This window comes from Eptatretus burgeri, chromosome 8, assembly GCF_056783735.1.
Source record: "Eptatretus burgeri isolate ZD-2024b chromosome 8, Ebu_testis_v1, whole genome shotgun sequence".
Classification (NCBI taxonomy): Eukaryota; Metazoa; Chordata; class Myxini; order Myxiniformes; family Myxinidae; genus Eptatretus; species Eptatretus burgeri.
This window is the reverse complement of record NC_140968.1, coordinates 19,237,643-19,264,811: the sequence shown is the minus strand read 5'-3', so window position 1 is coordinate 19,264,811 and position 27,169 is coordinate 19,237,643. Positions and strand designations below refer to the sequence as shown.

General features: G+C 41.9%; 2 protein-coding genes across 6 annotated transcripts in view; both read right to left on the bottom strand.

Moving 5' to 3' along the window:
* The window catches only part of LOC147021246 (uncharacterized), a 78,664-nt gene that overhangs the window by 33,436 nt on the left and 18,059 nt on the right, over nucleotides 1-27,169 (bottom strand). For 4 of the 5 annotated variants that reach the window (XM_085891041.1, XM_085891043.1, XM_085891040.1 and 1 more), the window contains exon 4: nucleotides 5,149-5,267. In XM_085891041.1, the coding sequence (XP_085747167.1) occupies nucleotides 5,149-5,267 (119 nt within the window). Of the gene's footprint in view, nucleotides 1-5,148; nucleotides 5,268-12,056; nucleotides 15,853-27,169 lie in introns of those variants that run through there. The other variant, XM_085891044.1, reaches the window with a different exon arrangement.
* Nucleotides 1-27,169, bottom strand: part of LOC147021247 (general transcription factor II-I repeat domain-containing protein 2-like) — a 187,511-nt gene that overhangs the window by 156,667 nt on the left and 3,675 nt on the right. The window lies entirely within an intron of this gene.

Here is a 27,169-nt window from a genome sequence, read left to right as displayed (position 1 = left end):
TATTTTGAGTCTGGCTTTTACTGTGGGTAGTGTAGTATGATGGCTATCTGATGAACAGAGAGTATATTACATCCCTCCCACCATTCTACATTTCTCGACTTTCAATATATTAAATTATATATTTATACCTAAATATATTAATGTTATAAAACTTGATAGTATTTCATATGAAAGGCGCAGGATAGCTAATAAGTCAATGTGGCGTCTATATGTTTGCTCATATGCTGTCAATTAAAGCAGTGTTCGATTTCCCGTGAAATGAGATCCAAATAAAACTGCCGTCCGGTGATGTGCACCTGCCCAGGCTACTACATTGTGGAACAGGTCGTGCAGGCATTCAAACCAACTGTTATTTATACCTTGCACATGCAAAGTGAAAAGCGGAGTTAATCAATTGGTTCACTTCTGTATGTCTGTCCTGTCTACAAAGATCAGTTTATGATCGAGGAACAACTTAATTTCAATTGAATGTTATATTTTGAACATAAATCGGAAAACAATAATTTAAATTGAATGTTATATTTTGAACATAAATCGGAAAACAAACCTGTTGTTCAGCAGTACTTTGGCTCTCAATTCGTCCCGATTGCGCATCCGCATCGAGAAGTGAGATAAATGTTTTACTCTGTCTGTTTGTCTGGCAGTGAAACAAAATTGAAAATGGTTCCAAACAGGAAACACCATTTTTAAGGATGTCATAAAGGACACTAAACAAGCACGAAGTAGTAATGTAATGTGTTAAATAAGGCAATGTGTGAAATGCTGCATCAACTGTAGGAAACTTGCAAAAAAACTTTTTTCTACAACTGTTAAAGTCTTTATTTTATTTCAATTAAATTATACACTTTGACAGTGTAGAACACAGATCGCATTTTGGGCACTTTCAAAACACTACATTTAGCAGTATTTGGACAAAATATTATGGCATTGCAAATCATCACTAGCCAAACCCGCACTCCGCGCGAAGTTTCTAAAGTGAGGGTTTGTTCGGGCATCAATATATCCAGTGTTCATAATGTGATTTATCGAATTTCTTTATATAAAATGTTTCTTGTTACATTTTTTGTGTCAAATTCACCTTCTGAGGTAGTCAACATGTGCAGAAGAGGGTTTTACATTGCAGATGCTGTTTTCTAGAAGCTACATTACGCCTCTCAGCGGTGACGGTCTGTCGACGTCAGCGAATGACTGATGATGTCATGACATCATTACGCCTCTAAGCGGTGACGTTACACGTTGCCATGCAAACGAATGTAAAAATTAGAAAATCGTCCAAAATTCCCAAACCTGTCCGTCTGGCGTGATCTCACATAGACTATGCTGTACATTAGATCACAGACCACCCGCATGCCGAAAGTGGTAACAATCCGTCCAGCAGTTTCGGAGGAGATACGTCCACAAAATATGGCTTAGTGTATGAATATAATGGCCAATCAAATTTGTTGCTCATAGACCCTGCCCATGTCCTTGTTTCTCAAGACTGTGTACTGTAATGTGTTCTATGAACTCTCTAGTTTTCAATGTAAACAGCAAAGACCTGATGGTATATCTTGAGGTGAAACCTTTTTTTTTTTTTTTTTTTTGTATGAACCGTCAAGGCTCATATAAGAGCTAACATGCAGAACGTACAACAAGGAGAGCAGAAGAGAATAGGGGTGGGAGAGGGAAGGAAAAAAAACAGTGGGGAACAGAGACATGAGATTTGTGGAACCTTGGACCATTTATGTTTATATTCCTTTATAGTGAGTCAGCTTTGGAACACTACTTCAACATATGGGGATCGATCAGATAAAGGCACCACTATTTTATTCTGTTCTTCCTTAGTTTCTTACCTTTGACTTTCCTTAGTTTGCCTCCAATCATTGTTTGTTGGGCCCTTTTAAGTCATTTTACATACATGGTGGTCAAAACAAATTCATCCCCATAAAAAGTGCTCTAGAGACTTCAATCAAAAATCCATGACACCACAGAATTACATGAAACGACATACAGGTTGTGGAAAAAAATGGAAACACCTGGGTGAATGAGGGACCATCAAGCAATGGCGCAACTAACGTTCCAGCATGTTTTGGGTCCTGTATAACAAGTAATAAAAACATAAAATGTCATAGCCCCCGTTGTTTTAGTAATTTTGCTGTGCAGAGTTAAAGGGCTAGCCCATATTTATTTGCAACTAAAATGGCTGCTCTTCTTCCAGTTGGCATCTTTGATCAGATTGCAAAATAAAGTGAGGGCATGTGCAGGCCATCAGGTACTGTGCTTGTGCCACCTTTGAATGAAATCTAACCACGCATGTCTGAGAAATGGTTGGGGACACATTTAAGTAACAAAATGGCCACCAGTCGGCCATCTTGGATCTGATCTTGAAAAAAAAATGAGGGCCATCATGTGTTGTCTTTGTGCCAAGTTTGAACAACATCAGTAAATGCAAGTCCGACAAATGCTTGAGGACATGTTCAACATCGGGTTTTTTACAACGAATAAATTGATTCAATTTTGGTCAGTTGGCCAGTCGGCCATATTGGATCTGATGTCGAAAAAAAAACATGACATGCATGTGTATCCGATCATGTGTTGTCTTTTGCCAAGTAGAAATAAAATCAGTCAATAAATGTCTGAGATATGGTTGTGGATGCACACACGCACGCACGTATGGACATGAAAATCGAGACCACATCCATAACCCCCCATTTCAGACGAAGTCCAACGAGGGCTAAAAATGCTAAACAGGCATGGTTGCCTATAATTATGCCTAGCATGGCTGCAAGAGTTGACCCTCCCAATGTCCCCATCCACAGAGCACCTGGGGTCACCAAATGGTGTGATCAGCATGACACTGATGTTATCCATATGTCATGGCCTTCTCAGTCACCAGATATGAACCCAATTGAGCATTTATGGAATATGCTGGAACGACACCTGAGACGGTGTTTTCCACCTCCATCAAACAGGTGTGAGTTGATTGACTTTCGGATGGAAGAATGGTGCCGCATCCTTCCTGCAGAATTCCAGACGTTGGTGGACTCTATTGCACGATGCATGCAGGCCGTATTGGCCGCGTGCGGTGGTCCAACGCCCTATTGAGTGACTTTACATCAATGTTTCTATTTTTTGTCCACTACCTGTTTGTTAAAAGTAGGATAGAAATTTCATAAATGGAACCTAAAAATTACTGACTTTCACTGACATTCATCCTGAATGACTGCCGGTCGTGGGGTTTTGAATCGAGGTTTAGCACAGTTCTCTCCTTCCTGAACTTCTTTATTTCATCCATTGTTTGCTTCGATGGGACTTCTTTCCACTTGAAATTGGTTTTGAACTTTCTTTGAATTTGCTTAAATAACAGCGTTTGGAAGTAGATTTCCACCGAAAACGTCTTCTGTTCTGTTGTCCAGGGCATGCTCATCTCTCGTGTAAGGGTAATGACCTATATGTCTTTTGTTATCTACACCCTCTCAGCTATCCTTACCTGAAACATAAAAAAGAAGTTAGTAAAAACAGTTGTAGGATAAACAATAGGGGGTCAACTTTTTATTTGACCACCCCTGTACTTTACTATTTTCTGCACGTTAAAACAAATCCAAGAAAATCTTGTTTTTCAGATATAACATAAAAACAGTGGCTCTGATTAAAAATACATATTTCCTTGAGACTTGTTTGTAGTGCAGGGAAAATGCCTTAGTTAGCCTTGCCAATTTCTGAAAGAACAGAGGAGGCTATTGAAATCAGTCTGTGTGTCAGGGAGTGAAGGATTGTGCGAGTCTGCGTGAAGACTTCCTTTAATATAGATCGTTTATTCTCCGATCTAACGCAATCTATATTCCCTAGTGACACTTGACAGTCAGAAATAATGAAATTGGAACAATGTCATCTAATTTATCCATAAAAAAAATGAACAATGCACAGATTGTGTTGTATATACAGCCAAAGGAAATTGTTTTTTTTTAAGATAACACTCGCAACATTTATCTCAAGCCTGGCAGCACCCCAAGTGACACTCTCGACCGAGGGTCATCTCTTGGTGGACCTAAATGACTTGCTAATTCAAATGTGCGTGTGTGTTCAATTCAATTATCACCATGAAATTGCCTCTCTCACCAGCCACGGCACTTCAGCAAAGTACTTCTGTGACTCCATGGGACTGACAATCTGTGAACTTTCCCACCCGGATTTCTCCCAAAGGCAAATCTTCCCTTCTGGACTTGGTGATGATCAACTTCCACAGAAATGTTTCCTGCTCTTCCTCTGCTCTGCTTGGTTCATCTGATCATATGCTTGTGAAAGTCAACATCTCTCTGGCTATTCTCAGAGAAATGCTTTCAACATGAAATGCTTAGGATATGCTCTGGGATCTCTCATGGAGGCCACAGCACTGAAAGATCGCTATCATATTGCCTCTTTTTAATTGACATTGGAACAAAGCTCCTGCTGCAGCCACTGCTTTAACAATTGTGTTACGGCACCACCAAGCCAACAAGGATTTTTGCATTTGTATCATTAGATACATGAGCACTCATGCTCACTCACTGCTTTCCAAAAAGTTCTGTTTTACTTGTAATATTCTCCACTTATCAGCGTGAAATAAATCCAATTGCCGGTTGAAGATTGTCATGATCCAGATAGGGCTATTTGCTATTCAGGTATTAATGGCCAAACCATTTTGCAAAAGCCCTCTTCCACTTGGTAAGAAAGAACATCAAAGGGCATCTCTTGACGAACCTAAAGGACTTGCTAATTCATACATGTATAAAGAAAAGGAAGTAAACCTTCCCACTGAGAATTCGTTGATCCTCCATCTATCACTGACCAAGCTGGAGCTAAGGATTAGAGCTAGACGTGGTTGGGTGCTTTCCATTAGCCCTGCCCGTCGAACTGACAGCATAACTCCCTCCTTCCATCAGAAGGGACGTTATCTGGGGCTCCGCATGCCGGGAAAGAGACTTAGCTGATTAGATGCAAAAAAAAAAAGAGGTCGACACAATAATCTGTGGCTGCAGCAAAGGTCACATCTTGGAACCCAGAATGTCACATCTTAGAACATATGCACCATACACCCAATCATCCTCCCTTGCCCCGACAAGGAAGGCATCTTCGTGGAGAAGAGGTAGGGGTGCAGAGACGACCAAAAATCCAGGGGTGATGGATTACCTGAGCAAGCGGAGACTGCAGATTGGCAAAATACGGGAAAAGGCGAGGCGGTCACGACGAGCGACACGCTGTTAACGTGCAATTGATGGCAAGGAAGAACTGCAGAGCTCGTGTTGAGACTACATGAACATGAAGAACAGGATTAGTTTTATCAAATACATGGGCAAGCATTGATTCAGAACACATTAGGTAACATGTTTTGTGTTTTTTTTAACTCGGTCATGTGGCTTTGCACACTCAAGCTTCACATCTTTCCTCAACACACAAGATAAACGTCTCATGCACCACATATTGGAAAATGTCCAAGTAAAAGAGAAAGGTTAATTTCATGCAGAACGGCTGAGTAAGAGTAGCTTGCATATCTCTGATCTGTCGCACGCTCCTGCATTGGACTCAGGGTGAAATTGGATCGGACGAATAAAGTCGTAAATTGAAGTCCCAGTGCAGGAAATTAGTAGATTGTAGACTTGGCAGTCGTCGAGCGGTCACTTTGTCTGCAATCTTAATATAAATATACACATTACACAAGCCCGACAGGATGGTGCAGGGGTAGTACGCTTAAACCTCAGATATAGATAATGTAAGTGTACTACCTCACAAGGTAAATCCTATAACATAGTATGAGAATATATATATATATATATATATATATATATATATATATATATATATATATATATATCACTCTCACTCTCACTCTCTATATATATATATATATATATATATATATATATATATATATATATATATATATATATATATATATATATATATATATATATATATGAAATGTTTGTGACCTTTCTGTTTTGAGCTCTAAAAGTTAATCGTGTCAAAACATCGTATGATCAGATTTTTGACGACGATGCACCTAAATAGGGGTTTTAAACAGTCATGAGGAGGTCATTTGTCCCGTTATTGCCATATTGCACTCCCAAGTCTATTTATTTACGAGAGCTTCACTTCTTGAGACGCTTTCATACCCATTTAGACCCTTTTGAGACCTATCGACCTTCTTCAACCCTTAAGACACTTTTCAGACCTATGGACCTTTTAAGACCATTTGGATACTTTAAGATCCTTTCAACAGTTTATAGCCATTTTTGCTTTTTCGCCATAAGACCCGTTAGACTCCCTTAGAACCTTTCCACCCTTTTGACCCTTCGACCCATTCGACCTTAAAAACCCGTTCCACCCTTAAAACCTTTCGACCTTTTAGATGTATGTTGCGGTTTCAAGACACTTTAGTCTCCTTAGAATATCGAATAAAATGGTTTTTGACAGCCTTTTTCATAAATAATCGTCAGCAAATAAATAAAATCGATCAGGCACTGAGAGAAAAGGGACAAAGAGCAGTTGTTTATCTCTATGCCTTACTTAACAATTGAACACGAGACAAGGGTACCCAGCAGATCATTCAGGGTGGGAGAGAAATCCCGTCTCGCTCACCAAATGGAAGTCGTCGTACATCAAATAAAAATGTCATGAAATGTGTGAGCGTGCCTTGTCCATTGCCAGCGCCCAGCCTTGCCGCGCACCCACTCACAACAGGCTTGAACGCCAATCAACGTCACGTCGTCACGCCCAGGGACCAGGGAGGCCAAGAATCAGGTATGCCAAGAGCAGGTCTCGAGCAGAACGAGCATGAACGGTCCGAGCGTCACCCACCACCAGGAGCCACAACTGATGGACAGCTCTTCAGAGCTGAGACACTGTGAAGTGCTGAGGTGCATGAGGTGCTGTGAGGCGCTATGAGGGGCTGAGGTGCTGTGAGAAGCTGTAAGGTGCTGAGGCACTGTGATAAGCTGTAAGGCACAGAGGCTGTCACCAACTCACTGGCACCGACTAACTGATGCCGATTGACCGGTAAAGCTGGCTGACTGACCGGTACTGACTGACGCCGAGTGACTGGAAAAGCCATCTGACTGTCGCAAAACTGACCATCGCCAACTGACTCTCAAACTGACTGGTCCAACTGACTCCTAAAGCCGTCTGACTGACTGGTTGTTCACTGCCTGGAAAAGCCGTCTGACTGATGCTGACTCACTGACGCCAACTGACTGGTTGTCGACTGACCGGTTTGTCGACTCTGTTCGAGTAATCCCCAATCGGTACAGACATATGCACAGATGGGATAGGGACTTTCTCCTTATGTATCTTCTTCTTCCATCTTTCTTTCCATCTACCTCATCCACTGTGGACGCATAAAATAGCATTAACGCGGCCGAAGCCCAACTGTTCTTTTACGGACCAAACCGAAGGAGCAAATGCACTGACTTGCATTCACATTTTCCTCTTGCACGATTCTATACCCCCCACATCACACAACACCATACCTCTCACCAGTGCCGGATTAAGCCTCGGCTGGCCCTAAGGCACATTTTGAAATTTTAGAGAATGGCCTGAAAAATTTAAATTAGATCTCGAGCTCATGGAAATGGACCCCAGACAAAAGATGTCCATTGCCATTCAAGATGTCCATTCAAGAACAAAATATATAATACAAAAAAAGACAAATATTTAATGTGAAAATAATTTTTGGCCCGAATTTTTGGCTGGCCCTAAGGCACGTGCCTTGTCTGCCTAATGGTTAATCCAGCACTGCCTCTCACTCCCACATCTTAGATACAACCAGTATTCCTCCACCCTGCCTCTCCCAAAGTGTTCTGGGTTGCGTTGGTCTGCCGACCGCACCAGGTACTGAGAGAATGTTTTACCCTCACCTGCTTTCTTTCTCTCTGGGCGACCTCTGATTTTCCTCGGGTTTGTGTGTGTGTGTGTGTGTGTGTGTGTGTGTGTGTGTGTGTGTGTGTGTGTGTGTGTGTGTGTGTGTGTGTGTGTGTGTGTGTGTGTGTGTGTGTGTGTGTGTGTGTGTTGATGCCTGTCCTTGCATAAATTAAGATTGTAGAAGGCATACAAGATAACTCTGCTCTGCGTCTGCTTTTGTAAGATTGCTTGCCTTTTGCTGCATCCCAAAAATTCCTTGCTTTCACTGCTGTACATACCAATAAATCCCATTCACTGTGCCACATAACTTTCCTCGCATCCTGTTTGTAAATAAATGGCCTGTGCAGAAATGTTCCCAGCTTATTTTCGTGTTTTCTTTCATTGGTCTAGCATGGCCCACACTCTAACTTCGCCAGGACGTTATTCCCAAAGACTCGCTTTGTAGCCGATAGGTACTTGTCAGTTCTGCTCGGCTGCACCTGATCTGGTAAGTAATCTGGTTCACACAAGTAGGTATCGAGGGCGTGTTACCTGGTAATGCGGTCATGTGACCCTGAGGTAAACGATTTATCAGACGGAAGACCCTAAGTCACATGGTCGAGTTATTGGCGTTCGCTGTTGATTAGTGACCAGCCGTGTCATGAAGTTATTCGTGTGTGATGGCCTGCGATTCCAGTGAGTCCAGCGAGTAACCCAATGCAGTCCTTCCTCGTGGTCTCCCTGCAACCACAAATATATATATATATATATATATATATATATATATATATATATATATATATATATATATAATGAGGGGTCGAAAGGATATTAACAAGGTCTAAATGGATATGAACAAGTAACAACTGTTTAAAACCCCTATTTCGGTGCATCGTATTCAAAAATCTGATCATACAAAGTTTTGGCGCGATTAACATTGGGAGTTTAAAGCAGTAAAGTCACAAACAAACAAGCAAACATTTCACTTACATCTCGTATATATGTATATATATATATATATATATATATATGAATGTATATATCTCCATATTTTCATACTATCATACTATTTTAATGGATTTACCTTGTGAAGTAGCACACTTACGATATATACACATACACACACACACACGTATGTTCCTCCCCTACCCCTAATCCTCCCTGTCTCAATGCGATCCGTCTGTTGCTTTGTTTCACTTTAATCTACCACGTCATGAACATCGGCACAGTACTATGCCCGTCGGAGCACTTCTGGTGGGTTCACTCGTGCTAATGGAGATAGCTCTGGAAAGGACCATTTAGGAAGCATTGCACCTCTGGATTTATTCCATTGTGTTCATGCTCCCCCACTTGTAATCCTCCCCATCCGTTGCATGGTTTCTTCCATGGACTCAACTACTGATGTTAATGATTTGATTTATTTTTATTTATTTATATCATTTTATTTTGCATTTCTAAGTCATGAAAACTAACTTTTAGTGGAATTGACCTGCCTCTGGGCTCCCAAGATATTTTTGATTCTGACATAGTCAACTTTCAAGAGAACTCCCAAAGGAACATTTCCGTTAAGAAATATCATAAACTACCTTACTTGCATTATAAATACTGCCAAATGCCACCAAAAAAGGTCCATGATAGGCAGAAACGAATCAGATGCAAAGAGAATGGCAGTCGACAAGTCACTTGAGAATCAAGAGCAGACACAAGTTCGGGTTGAGGATCAACATACAAGACAAGCAGCCTCAACGGCAGCATTTTGGGCACCCTTAGAAGGTGAATAAAGCTCAAGGGTAGTCACTTGAGGGTGCAGGTATTATTCTGGAAACTTCTTGCTTTTTTCATGGACAACTTTACGCGGCGTGTTCAAGAGATGGAACTGGAAATAATTTCTTCCTCTAATGGGAAAACCAAAAACATTGTGTATCAATTAACTTTGCAATTAAAACCCTTTCTCTGGGTTTCTTTAATTTGTGACACATGATTTTCAGTGAAATAACAATTTTTTTTTTTATTACAAAGCCTTGAATAAAAATATTAACCCTTTCCACCATAGCGACCGTTTTACCAGCTGCTATTCAAACCTCCATATACCCGAGTGGCCGGATTGTTCTCCAGGGAGCCAGGATGGGGAGCCAAGAGTCCAAAGAGCTCAGGGTTCAAAGTGTTAATGTATTAATCCCCAATCCCCATTCCCTCTGATTCATTTTAATATACTGTATATCTCAAACCTATATTTTACATGATATTGTAATGGATTCACCTCAGGGTGAATTATAAGTGGAGCTTTTTGTTGTGTGTGTATTTGTAGAAACGGAAATTCAGCTTAAAAATTCAGTGAGCATATATCGCAGTATCAAAAAGTTGCCCATGGAAAGTCAATGAAATATGTATTTAAATATTTCCTGCATGAGAAATTGGGGAATGTTGGCCATATAGTTTCGTATGAATTACCAATTTTGGGCGTTGCAAAATGCGCTTGGATCGCTTTCCCTTCTTCTAAGTTATTTATGTTAATTTTCTTTGTTTTTAAGTACAAAAAAGACATTTCCATACATATGTACATAAATATACACCAGGACCCTGACATCCGCAGGGGATACCTTCCGGGAAACCCCCACGAATGTTGAAACCGCGAATGTGGGGACATTGTTTCAATGGGAAATGAGGGGATAGGTTTCAGGAATTTCTCGACCCCCAAAAAATCCATGAATGTCGGGGTAAAATCTGCGAGTGTGGGGGAAAAATCCATGAGTGTTTTGTCATCTATCTATAATTCCAGCAATCTGTGTGTGTGTGTGTGTGTGTGTGTGTGTGTGTGTGTGTGTGTGTGTGTGTGTGTGTGTGTGTGTGTGTGTGTGTGTGCGTGCGTTGGTGTGTGCATGCGTGCATGTGTGTGTGTGTGTGTGACCGCCGTTTCTCGACAACCACCGGTCCGATCTAATTGAAACTTGCCAGATATATTGCTGGGGACCTGACGATGTGCCTTTTAAAGGTTTGATATTAATCGGACAAGCGGTTCCCAAGTTATGGCCATTTATTTACCAACCAATGCCAAGACACGTTGCTGCGTGGGCGTGGCCGATGGGGGAAGGGAACCTCAGCCTCGTTCCCCATTACGGGTTACAACGTACGGACTTCCGGATAATGATGACTTCGTGTATTCTAATAATTTCTCGATTTCTTATGCACATTTATAGATAAACACAATGCCCAAAGTAATGATCGTTTTCATATTAGACGGTGCATAAATTTCGGTAACATCAGAGTGAGCTGGTATGCTCCGAAGCAGGAAGTAATTTTTTTTTTGCACAAAGGTTTTTTTTTTCTCTTCTCTTCTCTTTGTGTTTTTCTTTGCGACGACATTGCGAAAAGGCAAAGTACGTTGGCGCTAATTGAATAATTTGCCATTAAAACTAAATTGCGAATAATCGTAACTGCGATATGCGAACTTCCGGACAGTGAGGACTTCACTTCCGGACTTCCGGATAGTGGCGATTACTGTATTCTTTCTCGATTTTTTCTCGATTTATCGACTTACTGTATTCTTTCTTTCTCGATTTCTGTAGTTTCTCGATTTCTTTCTCGATTTTCTGAAACGCAATACCCCAATCCAGTCAGTGACGATTACTGTATTCTTTCTCGATTTTTTTTCTTGATTTATCGACTTACTGTGTTCTTTTTCTCGATTTCTGTACTTTCTCGGTTTCTTTCTCGATTTTCTTAAACACAATGCCCCAATCCAGTCGTCATTTACGACAGCGGAGGAACGAAGCTGCGCGTCATGCACGTGCAATGGAATCTAACGAAGCACGAGCTGCTCGTTTGGCAGACAACACTGAACGCGAGGCAAGGCGTCATGGAACGGATGAAGAACGAACTGCTCGCTTAGCAGACAACATTGAACGCGAGGCAAGGCATCGTGCAGAAGAAACGGATGAAGAACGAACTGCTCACTTTGCTGACAACATTGGATGCGAGGCAAGGCACCGTGCAGAAGAAACAGGTACGGGCATGCACGTACGGTCACGTGAGCGACGGAACGGCCTGTGCGGTTGTTGTTTCTGGCACGCGGTTTGAAATTTTTTTGTTTTGTTTTGTTTGCATGTACGGCCACGCACGTACGGGCACGCACCTACGGGCATGCACTAGTTGTTATAATGGAGACAAGGGGTATAACGTTATTGGTTCATTGGGGTTCCTGGTTCATGAAAAAGGCCGCAAACGGTGACTCCACCAAAGTTGGAGAATTGGTACAATGGTGACAAGGGGATAACGTTTTCGATTTGTGGTGGTTCCTGGTTCAAAGGGGAAAAAATTTAAAAGTTTAAAATGTTTCCCACCACAAATGCACGATCGCAATTTCATGAAAGATACTTACAAATAAAAATACGACAACACCAGGTACCATTTCCAATTTATTGAAGAATGCATTTTAAAGTCCCTTAATCATACCGTACCATACCGTGAAACGAAAAACACAACAACAACATCATGTACCATTTCAATTTTCTATTAAACAAACACAGTACACGTAACTTTGCAAAATGATGAAGATGATGATGATGATGATAATGATGATGATGATGATTATGAGAATGAAAAATAAAAATTGAAAGCGATAGAATGGCTCATCTTGAGACGACCGAAATGAAAGTGCCGATGAGACGTCGTCTCAGGCAGGTGAGGCAGGTGAGGGCACTGGTGGTGTTGAGGTGGAGGGACAAGGCCGGAAGAATTGTGTTATCAACAGCTGCCTGGCAGATTGCTGCAGGCTCTTGTGCAGCTCTCTGTATGGGAGCAGTATGTCATCCAAAGCTCTCTTGAACCTCAGGTAGCACTCCATCACTGGGTCGGCATCTTGAACCCTCTCGGCAATGGAACACATACCTTGAAGTACCTCACTGAGGAACTTCACTGTGACTTTTGAGGTCGGCACCTCTTCCTTACCATTGGAAGCTTTTGGAAGCTTTTGTGATCGCCTCCAATTCCTCCTCAGTGAGCGACTCAGCATGCGACTTGATGAGGGCCTCCAACTCCTCAGGCTGTATGTCATCAAAGATCTCCTCTCTGACCTGCCATGCCAACTCGACAATGGCATGCTCCTCTGCCATATTGTCGGGAAAGCCAGTGAAATTCTTCACAACCTGAGGCCAAAGGTTGTGCCAGCACGCATTAATGGTTGCTGCTTTCATCTCATCCAAGGACTCCTTTATGGTGCCGATGCTGTGGGCAATGTTGAAATCTTTCTAACATTACCCAACCGTGAGCCCTGGGTCGGACTTCATGGTGTCCAGGATGCGGCGAAAATTTGATATTATCCCCTGGTCAAGCAGCTGGATGAGGGAGGTGGTCTTTAGTGGCAAGAACATGACCTCAACATTCAGGTGAGTGCCATTCAGGTTCGTGAGGTTGTCAGGAGTGTTGTCAAGCACCAGGAGTACCTTGAACTAAAGGTTCTTTCCTGCCAGGTACCTCTCGACCCGAGGAACGAAACAGTTATGGAACCAGTCCATAAAAAGCACAGACCTCACCCACGCCTTCCTGTTTGCCATCCAGTACATGGGCAGCAAATGTTTGTTTTTGTTCTTCAGTGCACACGGGTTCAGGGAATGGTAGAGCACCATGGGCTTTACCATGAAGTCCCGTTAGGCGTTTGCGCAGAGGAGGAGGGATACCCAGTCCTTTGTGGCCTTGAATCCGGCTGCTTTGCTCTCGCACTGAGAGATGAACGTCCTGGTCGGCATCTTTTTCCAAAACAAGCCGATCACATGAGTGTTAAAGACCTGCTCCGGCAGGTACCCCTTCTCCTCGATGAGGCTCGCGAGTTCTGCAGGGAACGCCTTAGCCGCGTCGTGGTCCACGGAGACATGCTCCCTTACTAGCTCGATGTTGCGCAAATTATATCGTGCCTTGAAGCGGTAAACCGCCTGGAGGTGCTGCTTGTACCTGCCGTACTCGTGCTTGCACCACCTGCACCAGAGAGATGGTCGTGCTGGAGCTTCGCCTTCTCCTGGTTCAGTGGTCTGCTTCGATGCATGCCCTTCTGAATGAGACGCCCCACGAAACTATGTTTATCCCACGAAGCTGCAATACACGTACAGGAAGCAGGTCATGTTCGCGGCTCATGGAAGATATGGTTTTTTTTGCATACGTACATTATTGTACTGTGTTTACATTTTGCCCCGAAGAAGGTGGACAAGTTTCTGTCAACCGTCCATTCCGACTACATGCTACTGGACCGGACGGCATCAGCTCAAGTGTCCTAAAACCCAACCCTGCTGCTCTTGCCCTCTCTCTGCCCTTTTCCCCTCATTTGCCCATCTACTTGGAGATTAGCTAACATCAACTACACTACATGCAAAAGGTGCAAAAAGGGATCGCCTTAAGTCCATACCTTCCAGCCTTCTCCCAATCGTCAGCAAGGTCATGGAATCCATCATCACAGTCGATATGAAATCCTTCCTTTCTGGTGTCAAAAAATTTGCTCAAAAAGATACATAAAAGATTTAATGGTGTTTTATAATTCAAATGTAGTCATGGAGTTTTGTTATTGGTGATGCATTCAACAGGAATTCGTTAATATAGACTGTAATAAGTTATGTGTTCAGCGGAATGACTATTTACAAAGCAAGCTCGGTCAAGGCAGCGACACATTTGTTGGAGGCCTTCACCTCCCTGCCTTCACTATGTCTCCCCGATGTGATTGAAAACTGAAAAGAAAACCCTTTCAGTGAACACCGACTTCTTTTATGGGCAGGATCGAGAAAAATGCTCATGAGCTATTGCGGATTTGTAAAGGTGATGGTGAAGCTCTGCCAAAATGAGAGGCATCCGTGTGGGAAGCTATTGATCAATTGTTTGCGTTCCCTTGAACGTGCGCACTCACTTGTGAATTATTATATAAACACGAATTACAAATGATTAGATGTCATGGTTACGAATCCCTAGTACAAAGTATCACCAAAGTGGTGAGCTCTGATGGGAATGAGTTTGGGTTCTAGCAGCAAGTATAAAAAGGGTGGATACTGTATTGTGTGTGTTTGTGGGAGAAGGCAGTTCGAAAGAGACACTGGAATGACATTCTGGAGTTCTCGCATTCAAATATGTCTTCCAGTAGCAGTATTACGGATTTAAGCGTTATAAGCTTGCCCGCTGTTGGATTAATGGTTCGGGTGGTTGGGATCCTGGGATCCTGAGTTCAAATCTCACTCGGCTGTTGAATCAATACCAGGTGGGGTTGACTGCCTGTCATCCTTCCAAGGTCGGAAAAATGAGTGCCAGCATGCTGGTATCCTGCGTCGGAGGGGCGACCCCTCCAGGATTGTTCCCAAAAGCAAAGGAGACTGCTTAGCACCAACGCTCTGCACAGAGTATGGTCCCAATGGATGGATGGATGGATGGATGGATGGATGGATGGATTATAAGCTTCGAAAACATGAAAAATTAATCTCTCGGATTAATTACTGTTTCATCTGCATTTGTTGGTTTAAAAAGAAAACAAAACAAGTAGTTTGCTCCAAAAATTCCCTCATGAAATAGGTAATGTATTCATCAATTGCACAATTTGTGTATTATATGATCTTATGACGTCATTATACTTGTTTGGAAATTAATATAATTTTATTTTGAAAATTTATGAGGATGAGGGCACATTTCGTTTGCCTAATAATAATAATAATGGAGGGCCATACTCTTGACAGAGCTATCAAATCATAAAATCATACTCAGGGCATATCAAATCATAAAACGTTTCTCGGCGAGAACCAGTCATGGCCTTGTCGTTTTACAGTCAACTTCAGTTCACAATAGGCAAATGGGAATGAAAACGTTTTTACCTTTTTTGAAATTTTCAGGTCCAAAAACCCGACTTGTATTCATTCCAATCCATCCATCCATCCATTGGAGCCATACTCTGTGCAGAGGATTGGTGCTGCCGAAGCAGTCATTCCAATGGCAACAGGAAACTCACCCGATGCAGAGTAAAATGGCTGTCACTGTCTGAAAATTACAACATAGAGAACTAGAGAGGTCAGAGAACATGATACCCCACACAGTGTTCAGGTATGTGCTTCAATTTTAATTTTAAAATGACTCAATAAAAACAGAAAATCCAGGAGTTTAGCACTGTACAGCAGGAGAAAAAAAACGGAAGCAGTCTTATACACCACCCTTGTACATTGTAATCAGACAAGATTGAGTTGCGATTTTGGAGATGTAGGCTTTATTGATCAGACCACAGTGTCAATCGGCATTGTATATAGCCATCCTGAAACTGCACCTCTCACATGGCATGCCCTCTCATGCTATATATCGATATATAGCATGGCTTTTGCAAGTATTATGAAGGAAATTTGTGTTCTACGGTGTTGAAGTATAAAATTAAATTTAAATAAATGTTTAAAGAGGTTTAAAGGTGAAACAAGCTCAAATGAGCTAAGATCCTCGTCCTCTTAATGATGACGTCATAAAAACTAATATTACGTCATTGTGATGTATCGGGTTTGCGATAAATTATCTGTGCTAATGCCCGGCTTGATCCCCGCAAACAAAATTAGAACAGCTTGCCGAGTTTCGGAGATAATGGTACATGCGATTTCCATTAGCGGTGATATTATGACGTCAACTTTTTTTCTAGGAAGAATTTCCGAAATCGGAGATGGTTACAGCCTGCGCGTGGGCTTTCTGCATATACATGGCAAGTTTCACGAAGATCCGATGAAAACTCTGGGTTGTGAAACAAAAAATGTCAAAAAATAGGAATGGCGTCATAAAAATTGATATGACGTCATAGCGATGTCTCATATGTGTGGTAATTCATCTCTGCTAATGCCCTGTTCGATTCCCGCAAACAGAATTCAAAAAGCTTGCCTAGTTTCGGAGATAATTTTTTAGGCGATTTCCATTAGCGGAGATATTTTGACGTCATAACTTTTTTTCTAGGAGGAATTTTCAAAATCGGAGATGGTTACTGTCTGCGCAGGGAATTTTTACATACATACGCCAAGTTTCAGGAAGTTTCGATGAAAACTGTCGGCTGTGAAAAAAACAAGTCCCCAAGAAGATGAAGAACAACAACGTGCGTAAGACTTAGAGATCCTCCACGAGGATCTAAAAATAAATTAATTCTGGGTTTTATCTCTGTTTTACCCAGAGTTTATTACATCACCCTATCGAACACATTTCATTAGTTATTCGGGCCTGTTGTATGTGTCCTTTATAACGTCCTTAAAAACAGCAAGTTTCCTTTTTGGAATGATTTTCAATTTTGTTTGACTGCCAGCAGGCAGAGAGAGAGTAAAAATATTATCTTACTCCTCGATGCGCATATACGATCGGGACAAATTCAGAGACAACGTAGGGTAAAATGAGAAACTTGTCTTCCTATTCATGGTCAAAATGGGACGTTCAATTTAAATAAGATGTTCCTTGGTCATAAACTGATCAGATGGACAGACGGACAGACATGAATCAATTTCTTAACCCCGCTTTTCTCGTTGTGTGTGCGGGGTCTATCCAGTTTTTCATAAGTGCGGAACCATTCCTTCATTGTTGAGGGGAAACTTTTTGACTTGAACTTTTGGAAAAGTTTATTTGGCTGAACATAAATGTTTTTTCATCAAACATTCGTGAACAAGAACCTATTCCAACTCGGTCTCACCCCAATACGAACTGAGGCCAACTTCGAACCGTTCCCTGCATCCATACCATGCCGAAGGCAATTCCAAATGCTATCTCTGCCTGTGCATATTCCTGATACCTGCATTGCTGTAATGAGGTTGCTTATATTGCATCTTCAAGACCACACTGTGAAACCCTGCTAGTTTCCCCACAAAAGCCTCATGGAACATACCTACTTTGTTATCGAGCAATGGCGCAGGATGGATGACTGTTTAGTGGTGGAAAAACACACATAAGCTTTTCCCATGGTGGCAGAAAAGAAAAAAAGAGATGTGCATGCATGGGGATCTTCCAAAATACATGCATCGCATCATCTTTTCAGGTTTGCAGATGGAAATGCCAATGCTGAAACGAGAATTTCTAAGATAGCTTATAACCACGCTCGACCTCACAAGCGAGTGAGGTATCTCATTTTGAATGTACACAAATCATGAAACGAAAGGGAATTGGAGAAGGATTTGTTGGCCACCTCAGCATAATAAATCTGTCACGGAGCTGGGCTGCTGGCCTCGATTGAGATTAAATCCATGGCGGCCATAAAGCTGACCACAGTTATGAATGATGGCATTCATGCGGATACCCGGCCTGACGTTTGTTGCGACCGCTCATGCTTATCAAGCTATAGACTGTGTTAAACGGAAGCTCGATGCTGCAGTAATACTGCTTGTCCATTTGCGAGCAATATATCTTACTGGTGTGCCATCAATATAGATCCTGTGGCCCTATCAACAAAAAGAGCATGTCCCGATGAACATTGTGTTGCCATCACCAAGTCATCCTGTTTACATTGGTCTGAATAATTGACAGGTACAAGGGGGATGCGCCATAAGATTCCCCCCCACCACCACACCCAACACTTACGGAATGAATGATCATGCACCGGTGAAGCTCACCACAGATGTTGTAGCTTCCAGCAAGTGTCACACGTTTCCCCTTGGTGAGTGCGTTTTGTGATGCTGTTTGAAACAGTTGTGTTTTGTGGTCTGAAAAATTAATCAGAGGGAAAACGTTCGACTCCCCATCATATGAGATTGACCTCTTTTGCAATGCCTGTTGAAGACGATGAGGCTGGTTAGGCAGAATTTTTTTTCCCCCTTTACATAAGATAAATAAAACATGGTCCATTAGTCACGTCTTGTGGGAATGCTTTTCTCTCTGATATTTCTATTTCTGGCCTACTAAACATTAATGCCTCTGCCAGGATGGTAAAGAAGTAGCATACTTGCTTTTGAGCTGTCTAGTCTTGGTTTGATTCTCGACTTGCCTAGAAAACTGTCAGAATGATGTTTTACAAGCAAGCTGATGTATCGATGATGGGTGGTTCCCTCGAATGGGTGGTTAAGCCAGAGGACCCATCTGCCAGCACTCATTGTTGGTGGATGTTAACGATTCCATGGTGTCTTTCCCGAAGAGTAGACGAGTTATCTTGGCCACCCTGAAGGAATTACAAGTTCCTGCTCTGACTGATTGCTGGGAAGGCAATGGAAAACCACCAAGCATAATCATTGCCATGAGACTGCTTCCACAGCACCTACGCTCTCTCCACAGGTATTTCATTACCTGATAATACGGAAGAAATGTAAACGAATGTTTTGATTGTATGTTTTATGTATTCTTGCTTGCTGTTCGAATTGAGCAAAACAAAAAAAATCCTCAAGCAGTTCAGTAAAACTGTTGATGTTTTGGGTGCATCGGCAAATGCACGCATAGTTGAGCCCAAGCCCAGTTCTCCTATGAAGTCCAATCCAAATAATAAGGTAGCATCCTGTTGAACTTCTTGCAGGAGTTGTAGAATCTCAGAGCACTCTCCTTTGGGCTTTTGTTAAAGATGTAAAGCCGGCTATCAATCTGCATTCAGATCGTGGATACTGAACATCTCCGTGTTTCCAGAACCAACAAGCTCAAATGAGCTAAGATCCTCGTCCTCTTAATGATGACGTCATAAAAACGAATATGACCTCATTGTGATGTATCAGGTTTGCGATAAATTATCTCTGCTGATGCCCGGCTTGATTCCCGCAAACAGAATTCAAAAAGCTTGCCTAGTTTCGGAGATAATTTTTTAGGCGATTTCCATTCGCGGAGATATTTTGACGTCATAATTTTTTTTTCTAGGAGGAATATTCAAAATCGGAGATGGTTACTGTCTGCGCAGGGTATTTTTACATATATACGCCAAGTTTCAGGAAGTTTTGATGAAAACTGGAGGCTGTGAAACAAAAAAGTCCACAAGAAGAAGATGAAGAACAACAGCGTGAGTAAGACTTAGAGATCCTCCATGAAGATCTAAAAACAGCCAGGCAAAATTCCATGTCGGGAAATTAAACGTGGTAATTAATGGTGGATGCCAAGTGAGCTGAAAAAAGAAGTTATAAGTTGAAAGTTGTCCTTTTTCTAAGTTACGAGCAGGGTCCTATAGAACACAAATCCGTCAAAAAATCCTCCTTTTATTTTGGCGGTGAATAGGCAATGAAGCGCTGCTTCATATGTTCCCGGAAATTTATGTTTGCTGCTAACAATCCAGTGTTAATTTTAGTCATCTGCACACTTATTGCCAAAAATTAATGTTATGAATTTGTTTTATGTTCCCAGAGATCAGATGTTGGTGAAAATAAAAAAAATTGCAAAATGAAAGTGTCAATGAGGAAAAAGCATACTGTTTTATGCATCTCATTTAAAGGTCCCATGACACCCAAAAGTACTGAAATTGCATATATGTATGTATATATATATATATATATATATATATATATATATATATATATATATATATATATATATATATATATATATATATATATGTCTGATAGGAGTTTTTCATCGTGATTTCAGATCTGACAGTTTTTTCACAATACTCGTTCTGTAAAATGTAAAATTAAAAAAACAAACCTCTTCGGGAACGCCCCTAAAAATTCTGCCGAAATCTACTGAAAGGGGCGTTACCGACATGACGTCATCTGCAGAACGACAAAGGCTGCACGTAAATTACTCGGGTTGGTGGGTCGACGTGATTCTATTGGCTTCGTGTGTGATTCCACATTCGATTGGTCGACTCGAACACTTCGTTCATTTCTCCTTTAAAAAAATCAAACATTTGGTTTTGAATAATGGATGACATGGACTTTGATTTGTTTGGCAGCGACAGTGAGTGTGAGAGAAATGAAGGATTTTGGTCTGAATCAGATGGAGACTTGTCGGATAACGTAGTCACGGGAGGTGAAGTTCAGGCAGCTGGAAATAGAATACGGCCTTACCTTACCTTACCTTACCAGTTCGAGCCTGAAGCAGGACAAGCAGAGGAAACTGGCGATGAAATTTCCGGCGTTCATGATGATCGGGAGGACATCGAAGGAAGACTTGGCAATAATAGATTCATAACATTGTTTTTATTTATTTAACAACTGGTTAGACAAAATGCTATTCGTAATTCAATAATGTAAATTAGACTTGCATACTGCTCGATATCAGAAATATTTTAATGAGGTGACGTGACCAGCGCAGCGCTGCGCAGCGGACATGTTGCACCGCAGCAAATGAATTTTTTTTTTTTTGTATACCTTGGTCGAGGCTCGTATGAGAGCTAACACACAACTCCCAGCAAGGAGGCATGAGACAAGAGGGGCAGGAGTGGAAGGGACAAAACAGTGGGGAACAGACACATTAGGTGAACAGTGGAAGGGAGAGGGATGGGGATGAGACGGGGAACATGGCGAAGAGAAGATGGACATTACAGGGACTTTCAGGAAGGAAAGCAGGGGAATTGAAGGAAGTGGGCTTGGGTGGATTATCGGGGGTAGAAAAGATCGAGGATTTGGATGGGGGAAAATAAGAGGTGGTGGTGAACAGCTGTTTTGAAAGCCTGGAGGGAAGAATGGGAAAGAATAGAGTGAGGAAGTTTATTCCAAAGGCGGGAAAAAAGAGGAATGAAAGAGTGAAGATGAGCAGTGATTCGTGTCATCGTAAGCAAGCAAGGCCAGCGCATGTCATCGGCCGTATCTCTCCGCGCATAAAACGAAGCAATCTCGCTGTCCGAATACGATGAAAACTTGTGTGCAGAACACACCTTGTGACACAATTGTCTAGAGTAGTCCGATAAATCTGACGTTCTGTTGCATTTTTATTTATTTTATTCCTACTGTCATCATGTAGCGCCAGTAGGAAACAATGAAGAAAAGAGAATAATAAAAGAAAGCTACAGCACGTCAGATTTATCGGCCTAGTCGGACGGACGACGGATTTATCGGACTAGTCTAGACTCTAGAGTTGACAAGTACCTTGTATTAGCATGCACACAATGTATAAGTCAATGCGTAAGAGTCCCGAGGCTATGAGGCCGTGTAATAGGAGTATCGGGGATTTGAGGAAGCGTGAAGTGGGCATTTTGTCAGATATCCAAATGGACATTTATTGTCGTCATTATTTTTTTATCTTGGGTGGGCATGGGTATTCCTGTATTGTTACTTGTTGTTTGTATGCTTCATTGCAAGGGTATCCACAAGTCAACAAGATTTCTTTTCTGTTGTAGTTTTCATTTCTTTGTGCAGGTCTGCTCATTATCTTTGCACTATATGTATGTATTTATATTTAATAATTGTACTTTACATTGTATTTGCTGTAATATTTTGGGCAAATTACCATGTCCAGTCAGTATTAATTTCTTTACAGTATTGCACAAAGTATATTCGTTTACAAAGCATGTTGCCTACCCGATACCTTTGTCGATGTGTCAGAGAAGCAGGGACGTTCATTATCCTAAGCGAACCCTACCCTACCAGGCATGCAGTTGACATTTGTGAAAACGTTGAGATTTTAAAGAGCATATTATCCTCGGTGTATAGATTAAAAAAAAATTTTTTTGCTGCCACCAGAAACATGCTGCATCACCAATATTGTCTTAAATTAGAAAATTCAGAAATGAATTATGCTTGCTCCCTAATTAAAAAGTGATTCACATGTCAACGGCCTTGGTATAAGTGCATGTACAACAACAGTGCTGTTAGCTTGCCTCCACTTGTAATTTATTTCTCATAACTTAGACGTAGCTATACCAACGAGACATTCATTCATCAGAAGACGATCAGTGTGATAGCAAACACATGTGCACAATGCATTTGTACGTATTTTATACGGCGCGCGATCTCTAATCAATCCACTCTGTGCGAGTTCCGTTCTGGAGATGACGTCAACGGTCACGTGATGTGCGGTTCGCTGAACTCAACTTTTTTGAGGGGGAGGGGCATAGGAAGTTGTGAAAAGCACTATAAATGTTCGAAATATTGGTCTAATTATCCCATTGTTGATTTTAAAAAAGAAACATGGGTGATTTCTTCACTGGGAAGGTCAAGTTAATATAATATATAAATAACTAGAAAGTTTTGAGTGTCATGGGACCTTTAAACAAACGTTGCAAATTAGTGTTCCGTGGCATTGCCTTTGTTTCCATTGTTATCATTTATGCTTTGTGATGGTGAACAACAGCGATAATCAGTTTAAATAAAAAACAAAAAAACGTTTTATTTCAGTGGTGGATTGAGGGGAAGGGACGGGGGGGGGGGAATGGGCCACTGGTAATTCAATTTTTATGTATAGCCTACGGTTATTGTAATGAGCTACAAAATGTTTTGTTTACTGAGCCAAAAATAGTCCATTTTAAGTTATAAAAAAGCAAAATTTTCTTGGGAGCTGTTAACCCTCCAAATGTCACTCTGGATCTGCACCTGAATTTACAGGATCTCACGATAAAGAAGGTTGTGGGTCCGTCGGCCTGCAACATGTTCAGTCCCTCTCCTTGTCCGGAATGCATTCCGGTTGGCAAAGATGCCTAGATTGAGTGGGTCTCCTACTCTACTCGCTGCAAAGTAGAGCTGTCCGTGTGTAACAACTCTGTTGGGAAGTCGGACTCCACATCACCGCAGGCTCCGACCCTGGCTTGCGTTGATCGTCATCGCAAAGACTAGCCTGATCGGAAACTGTCATTGGCGGTGTTGGAAAGGAAGATCCATGTCAAATAGAAATAGAAGAATTCTAGGAATAAGGCGAATAGACCCGGCACACTCACCAGCGAGCATCTGCACCTCAAGAAGATGATCAGTGACCTTGGTTAAGATGTAGCATGTTCCATTACAGTAGCCATTGTGAGGATTGAGATTTCGCAACAGCATCATGGAAGTGTGAACCTTCAGTGACATTTCGTGTGGTGGCACCACCTGAAAGATTGATGGAGTTAAGAAACTCGGGTGTATAAGGGGGAGGATAGGTTTTGATCGGCCAAAGGATCGCCAATTTTGATGATGAAAAATCATGCAGCAGATGGTCAATGATCTTCCTGTGTTTGAGAGCAACCATGTCATTGGTTGTGGTTAAAATTGCATGTGAAGCCAACCACTCAGAATTAGTATGACTGGACGGGTCTTAAAGTCAGGCATTCACATGGATGATGACGTCATCTTCCGACTTCACACAAAGAGCAGGTGGTAATGCAATGATGTCATCCTAAAGGTTACCCTCCACAGAAGGCAGGCACCCCTCACCCAGTTGCAACAACCAATCAGCATAATGCTCGAGCCATTTGACTTCATCTGTATCATCAAGTCGATTGAGCACGGGCATATTTGTTCTTAAAGCGAGCGCCGTGCCATGTCGCTACAATGGAGGGTTTTTAATGCAGGCGTTGACGATCCCTTCCGCCATCCTTCAACTCTTCCCCATTTCCAAACTGCAACTCTCTCCACCGCAAAACAGGCAAACCTCCAACTCTCTCATGTAGGTGTTGATGACTCCCACCCCAACTTTCTTCTCTGGCCACCCCCAACTTTCTTCTCCACCCCCAACTTTCTTCTCCACCCCCAACTTTCTTCTCCACCCCCAACTTTCTTCTCCACCCCAACTTTCTTCTCCACCCCCAACTTTCTTCTCCACCCCCAACTTTCTTCTCCACCCTCAACTTTCTTCTCTGGCCACCCCCAACTTTCTTCTCCACCCCCAACTTTCTTCTCCACCCCCAACTTTCTTCTCCACCCCAACTTTCTTCTCCACCCCCAACTTTCTTCTCCTCCCCCAACTTTCTTCTCCACCCTCAACTTTCTTCTCTGGCCACCCCCAACTTTCTTCTCTGGCCACCCCCAACTTTCTTCTCCACCCCCAACTTTCTTCTCCACCTCCAACTTCCTTACCCGCTCAACCCCAACTTTCTCCGCAACCCCAGCAAATTAGTTATGGTTTGTTCGCAGTTATCAATACACCACTTCTCATTGAGTCATGAATAATACACCACTTTAATCCAGTAACTTTGCAGTCACAACAAAGGGATTGCAGTCTTACAATAATTATAGTTACTATACTGTTATTATTACTCGCAAAGTACCTGCGATTCTCTCGTTCACTACCGATGCTAATCAACGATTTGCAAATAGAGAAAAAAAAGAATAAATAAAGAATTTAGATTCATTAATTACCTCCTCTTGTTCACCACCTATGCTACCCAGAACTTTGACGCAGGAGGAGGTCAGACTTTAAGTGGATCCTGCAAACACTGAAATTCAAAACACCTCCAGCTTTGTTGTAAATCAAAAGGCATCTGTTGCACAGAGTAATGATTGTCCTTGTAAATGGGAATGGCGTTTATTTACAAGTCATCACAGCACGGTCATTTTACCTCAAACTCCATATCTATCTATCTATCTCTCTCTCTCTCTCTCTCTCTCTCTCTCTCTCTCTCTCTCTCTCTCTCTCTCTCTCTCTCTCTCTCTCTCTCTCTCTCTCTCTCTCTCTCTGTGTGTGTGTGTGTGTGTGTGTGTGTGTGTGTGTGTGTGTGTGTGTGTGTACCACCCACACAGACAAAACCAACCATCACTTCTGTTCCTTATGACGTCACTGCCGTAATACCCTCCCCCACCTGGAGGTGGCACTACACGATACACATTTACATGGAGAATTTGCATCGCCTCCTTCTCCCCAAGACCACCGTCAAAGACAAAAACACCCATATTCATTAATTGGGGTCATAGTGATCCCATGTAGCAAGTATGGATGTAATCAGCCAGTAACTGTAGGAGTAGTGCTACAAACAAACACACAAACACAAGTTCATGAATTATTGTAAGGATTAATGTTATACGTTATTATTATTATTACTATTATTATTGGTTCGCAGGCGCCAGCAGTGACCACTATTTTCGTTGTTTCTGTGTCTCTGTGTGTCTGTTGGCTGCTCGCTAGAGCACCCTTATTCTAGACATTTCCATCTGTCTGTCTGTCCGCGAAACTTTGGTCAAGCCTAGGGGCTAAACCACTCAACCGATTCCAATGAAATTTGGTAGGTCGGACCAATATTTCTGGGAATCGTGTGCTTTCGAATATGGGACCCCAGGCCCGAGCAATGGCATAGCAACGGCCCTTTAAAGCGGTCAAAAAATCGAAAAAAAATCGAAGCTTAGAGTTCTGTGCGCAATCTATCTCGCTCCCTTCATGCCAATTTGCAGCCCTAACAAAAAATATTTGTAGGAGGAGTTAGGTATTGGACGAGTACATGTCGAACATTTTAAAAACGGTTAATTGCGAATATCTCTAAGAGGAAGAGTCTGATTTTGATGAAACTTGGGTGAAATGTGTACAATGTGGTTAGCATGCACACAAAAATGAATGGTTGCTATGCACACCTCCGTTGCTTAGCAACAGCTAAAATACTTTATCATACATCGTACACTTATTGTGGACTGTACAAAAAAAATCAATACCTCCAAAACTGGACCTCCGAGGGACCTGTTTTTTTGTGCCCAAGGAGAATGTCTTACAGCATCATATAAAAAAATAAAATCTTTAGCGAATAGATAAATGGAATTACCAGGGCTGCCATTTGTTAGAGTCTCTTTGGAAACATGCCTGAAATTTCACAAGGCAGATTTCTGGGCGCAAACTAAGAGGGCTGTGATAATCATATTTATTGTGCTAAATTGATCGATAGCATGTACATGAATATGTGCATTCATGTATGGAATATGTACATTCATGTATGGAATGCATGTACATGAATATCGGCTAGGCGCGTCGGCCAGCTTTCCATCGAGAGTGAGCAGCCATGTCGCCTACCGGCCTGTCTGTCTGTTTGTGACTCTCTCCAGAGCATAGCTCCGTGACGTTTGATGCGATCTTGATGAAACTTGGACACAAGCTAGAAATCATGGTCTAGTTGTGTGTTGTTGTATGAGGGCCGTCCCACGCCCCTTGTGGGCGGAGCCACTCCCACTTGAACTTTTTATTTATTTTTCATTTTTTTTTCTATACTAGATTTTTTTCTCACAATTTAATTTCCTAGAAGCTGTGCATAATGTTCATAAGTACAACATATAAAAAAATCCGATTTAACTTGGTCAATTTTGACGGAAGAGATAGGTTTTTACGATAGGGCTTCCTCAATAATTCCCGCGAACTATCGTCGCCTCCCGGCTTGTTATTTTTATTTTTGTTATTACTGTATGAAGAAACCTAGGCTCATTTGTTCCTCTCGTGGTAATTAGTACACTGCTTCTCATTTCGTCATGCATAATACACCGCTTCAATCCAGTACCTTTGCAGTCTCGACAAAGGGATCGGAGTGTTACGATTATAGTTACTCGAAGCTGGGAGGTGACGATGGTTC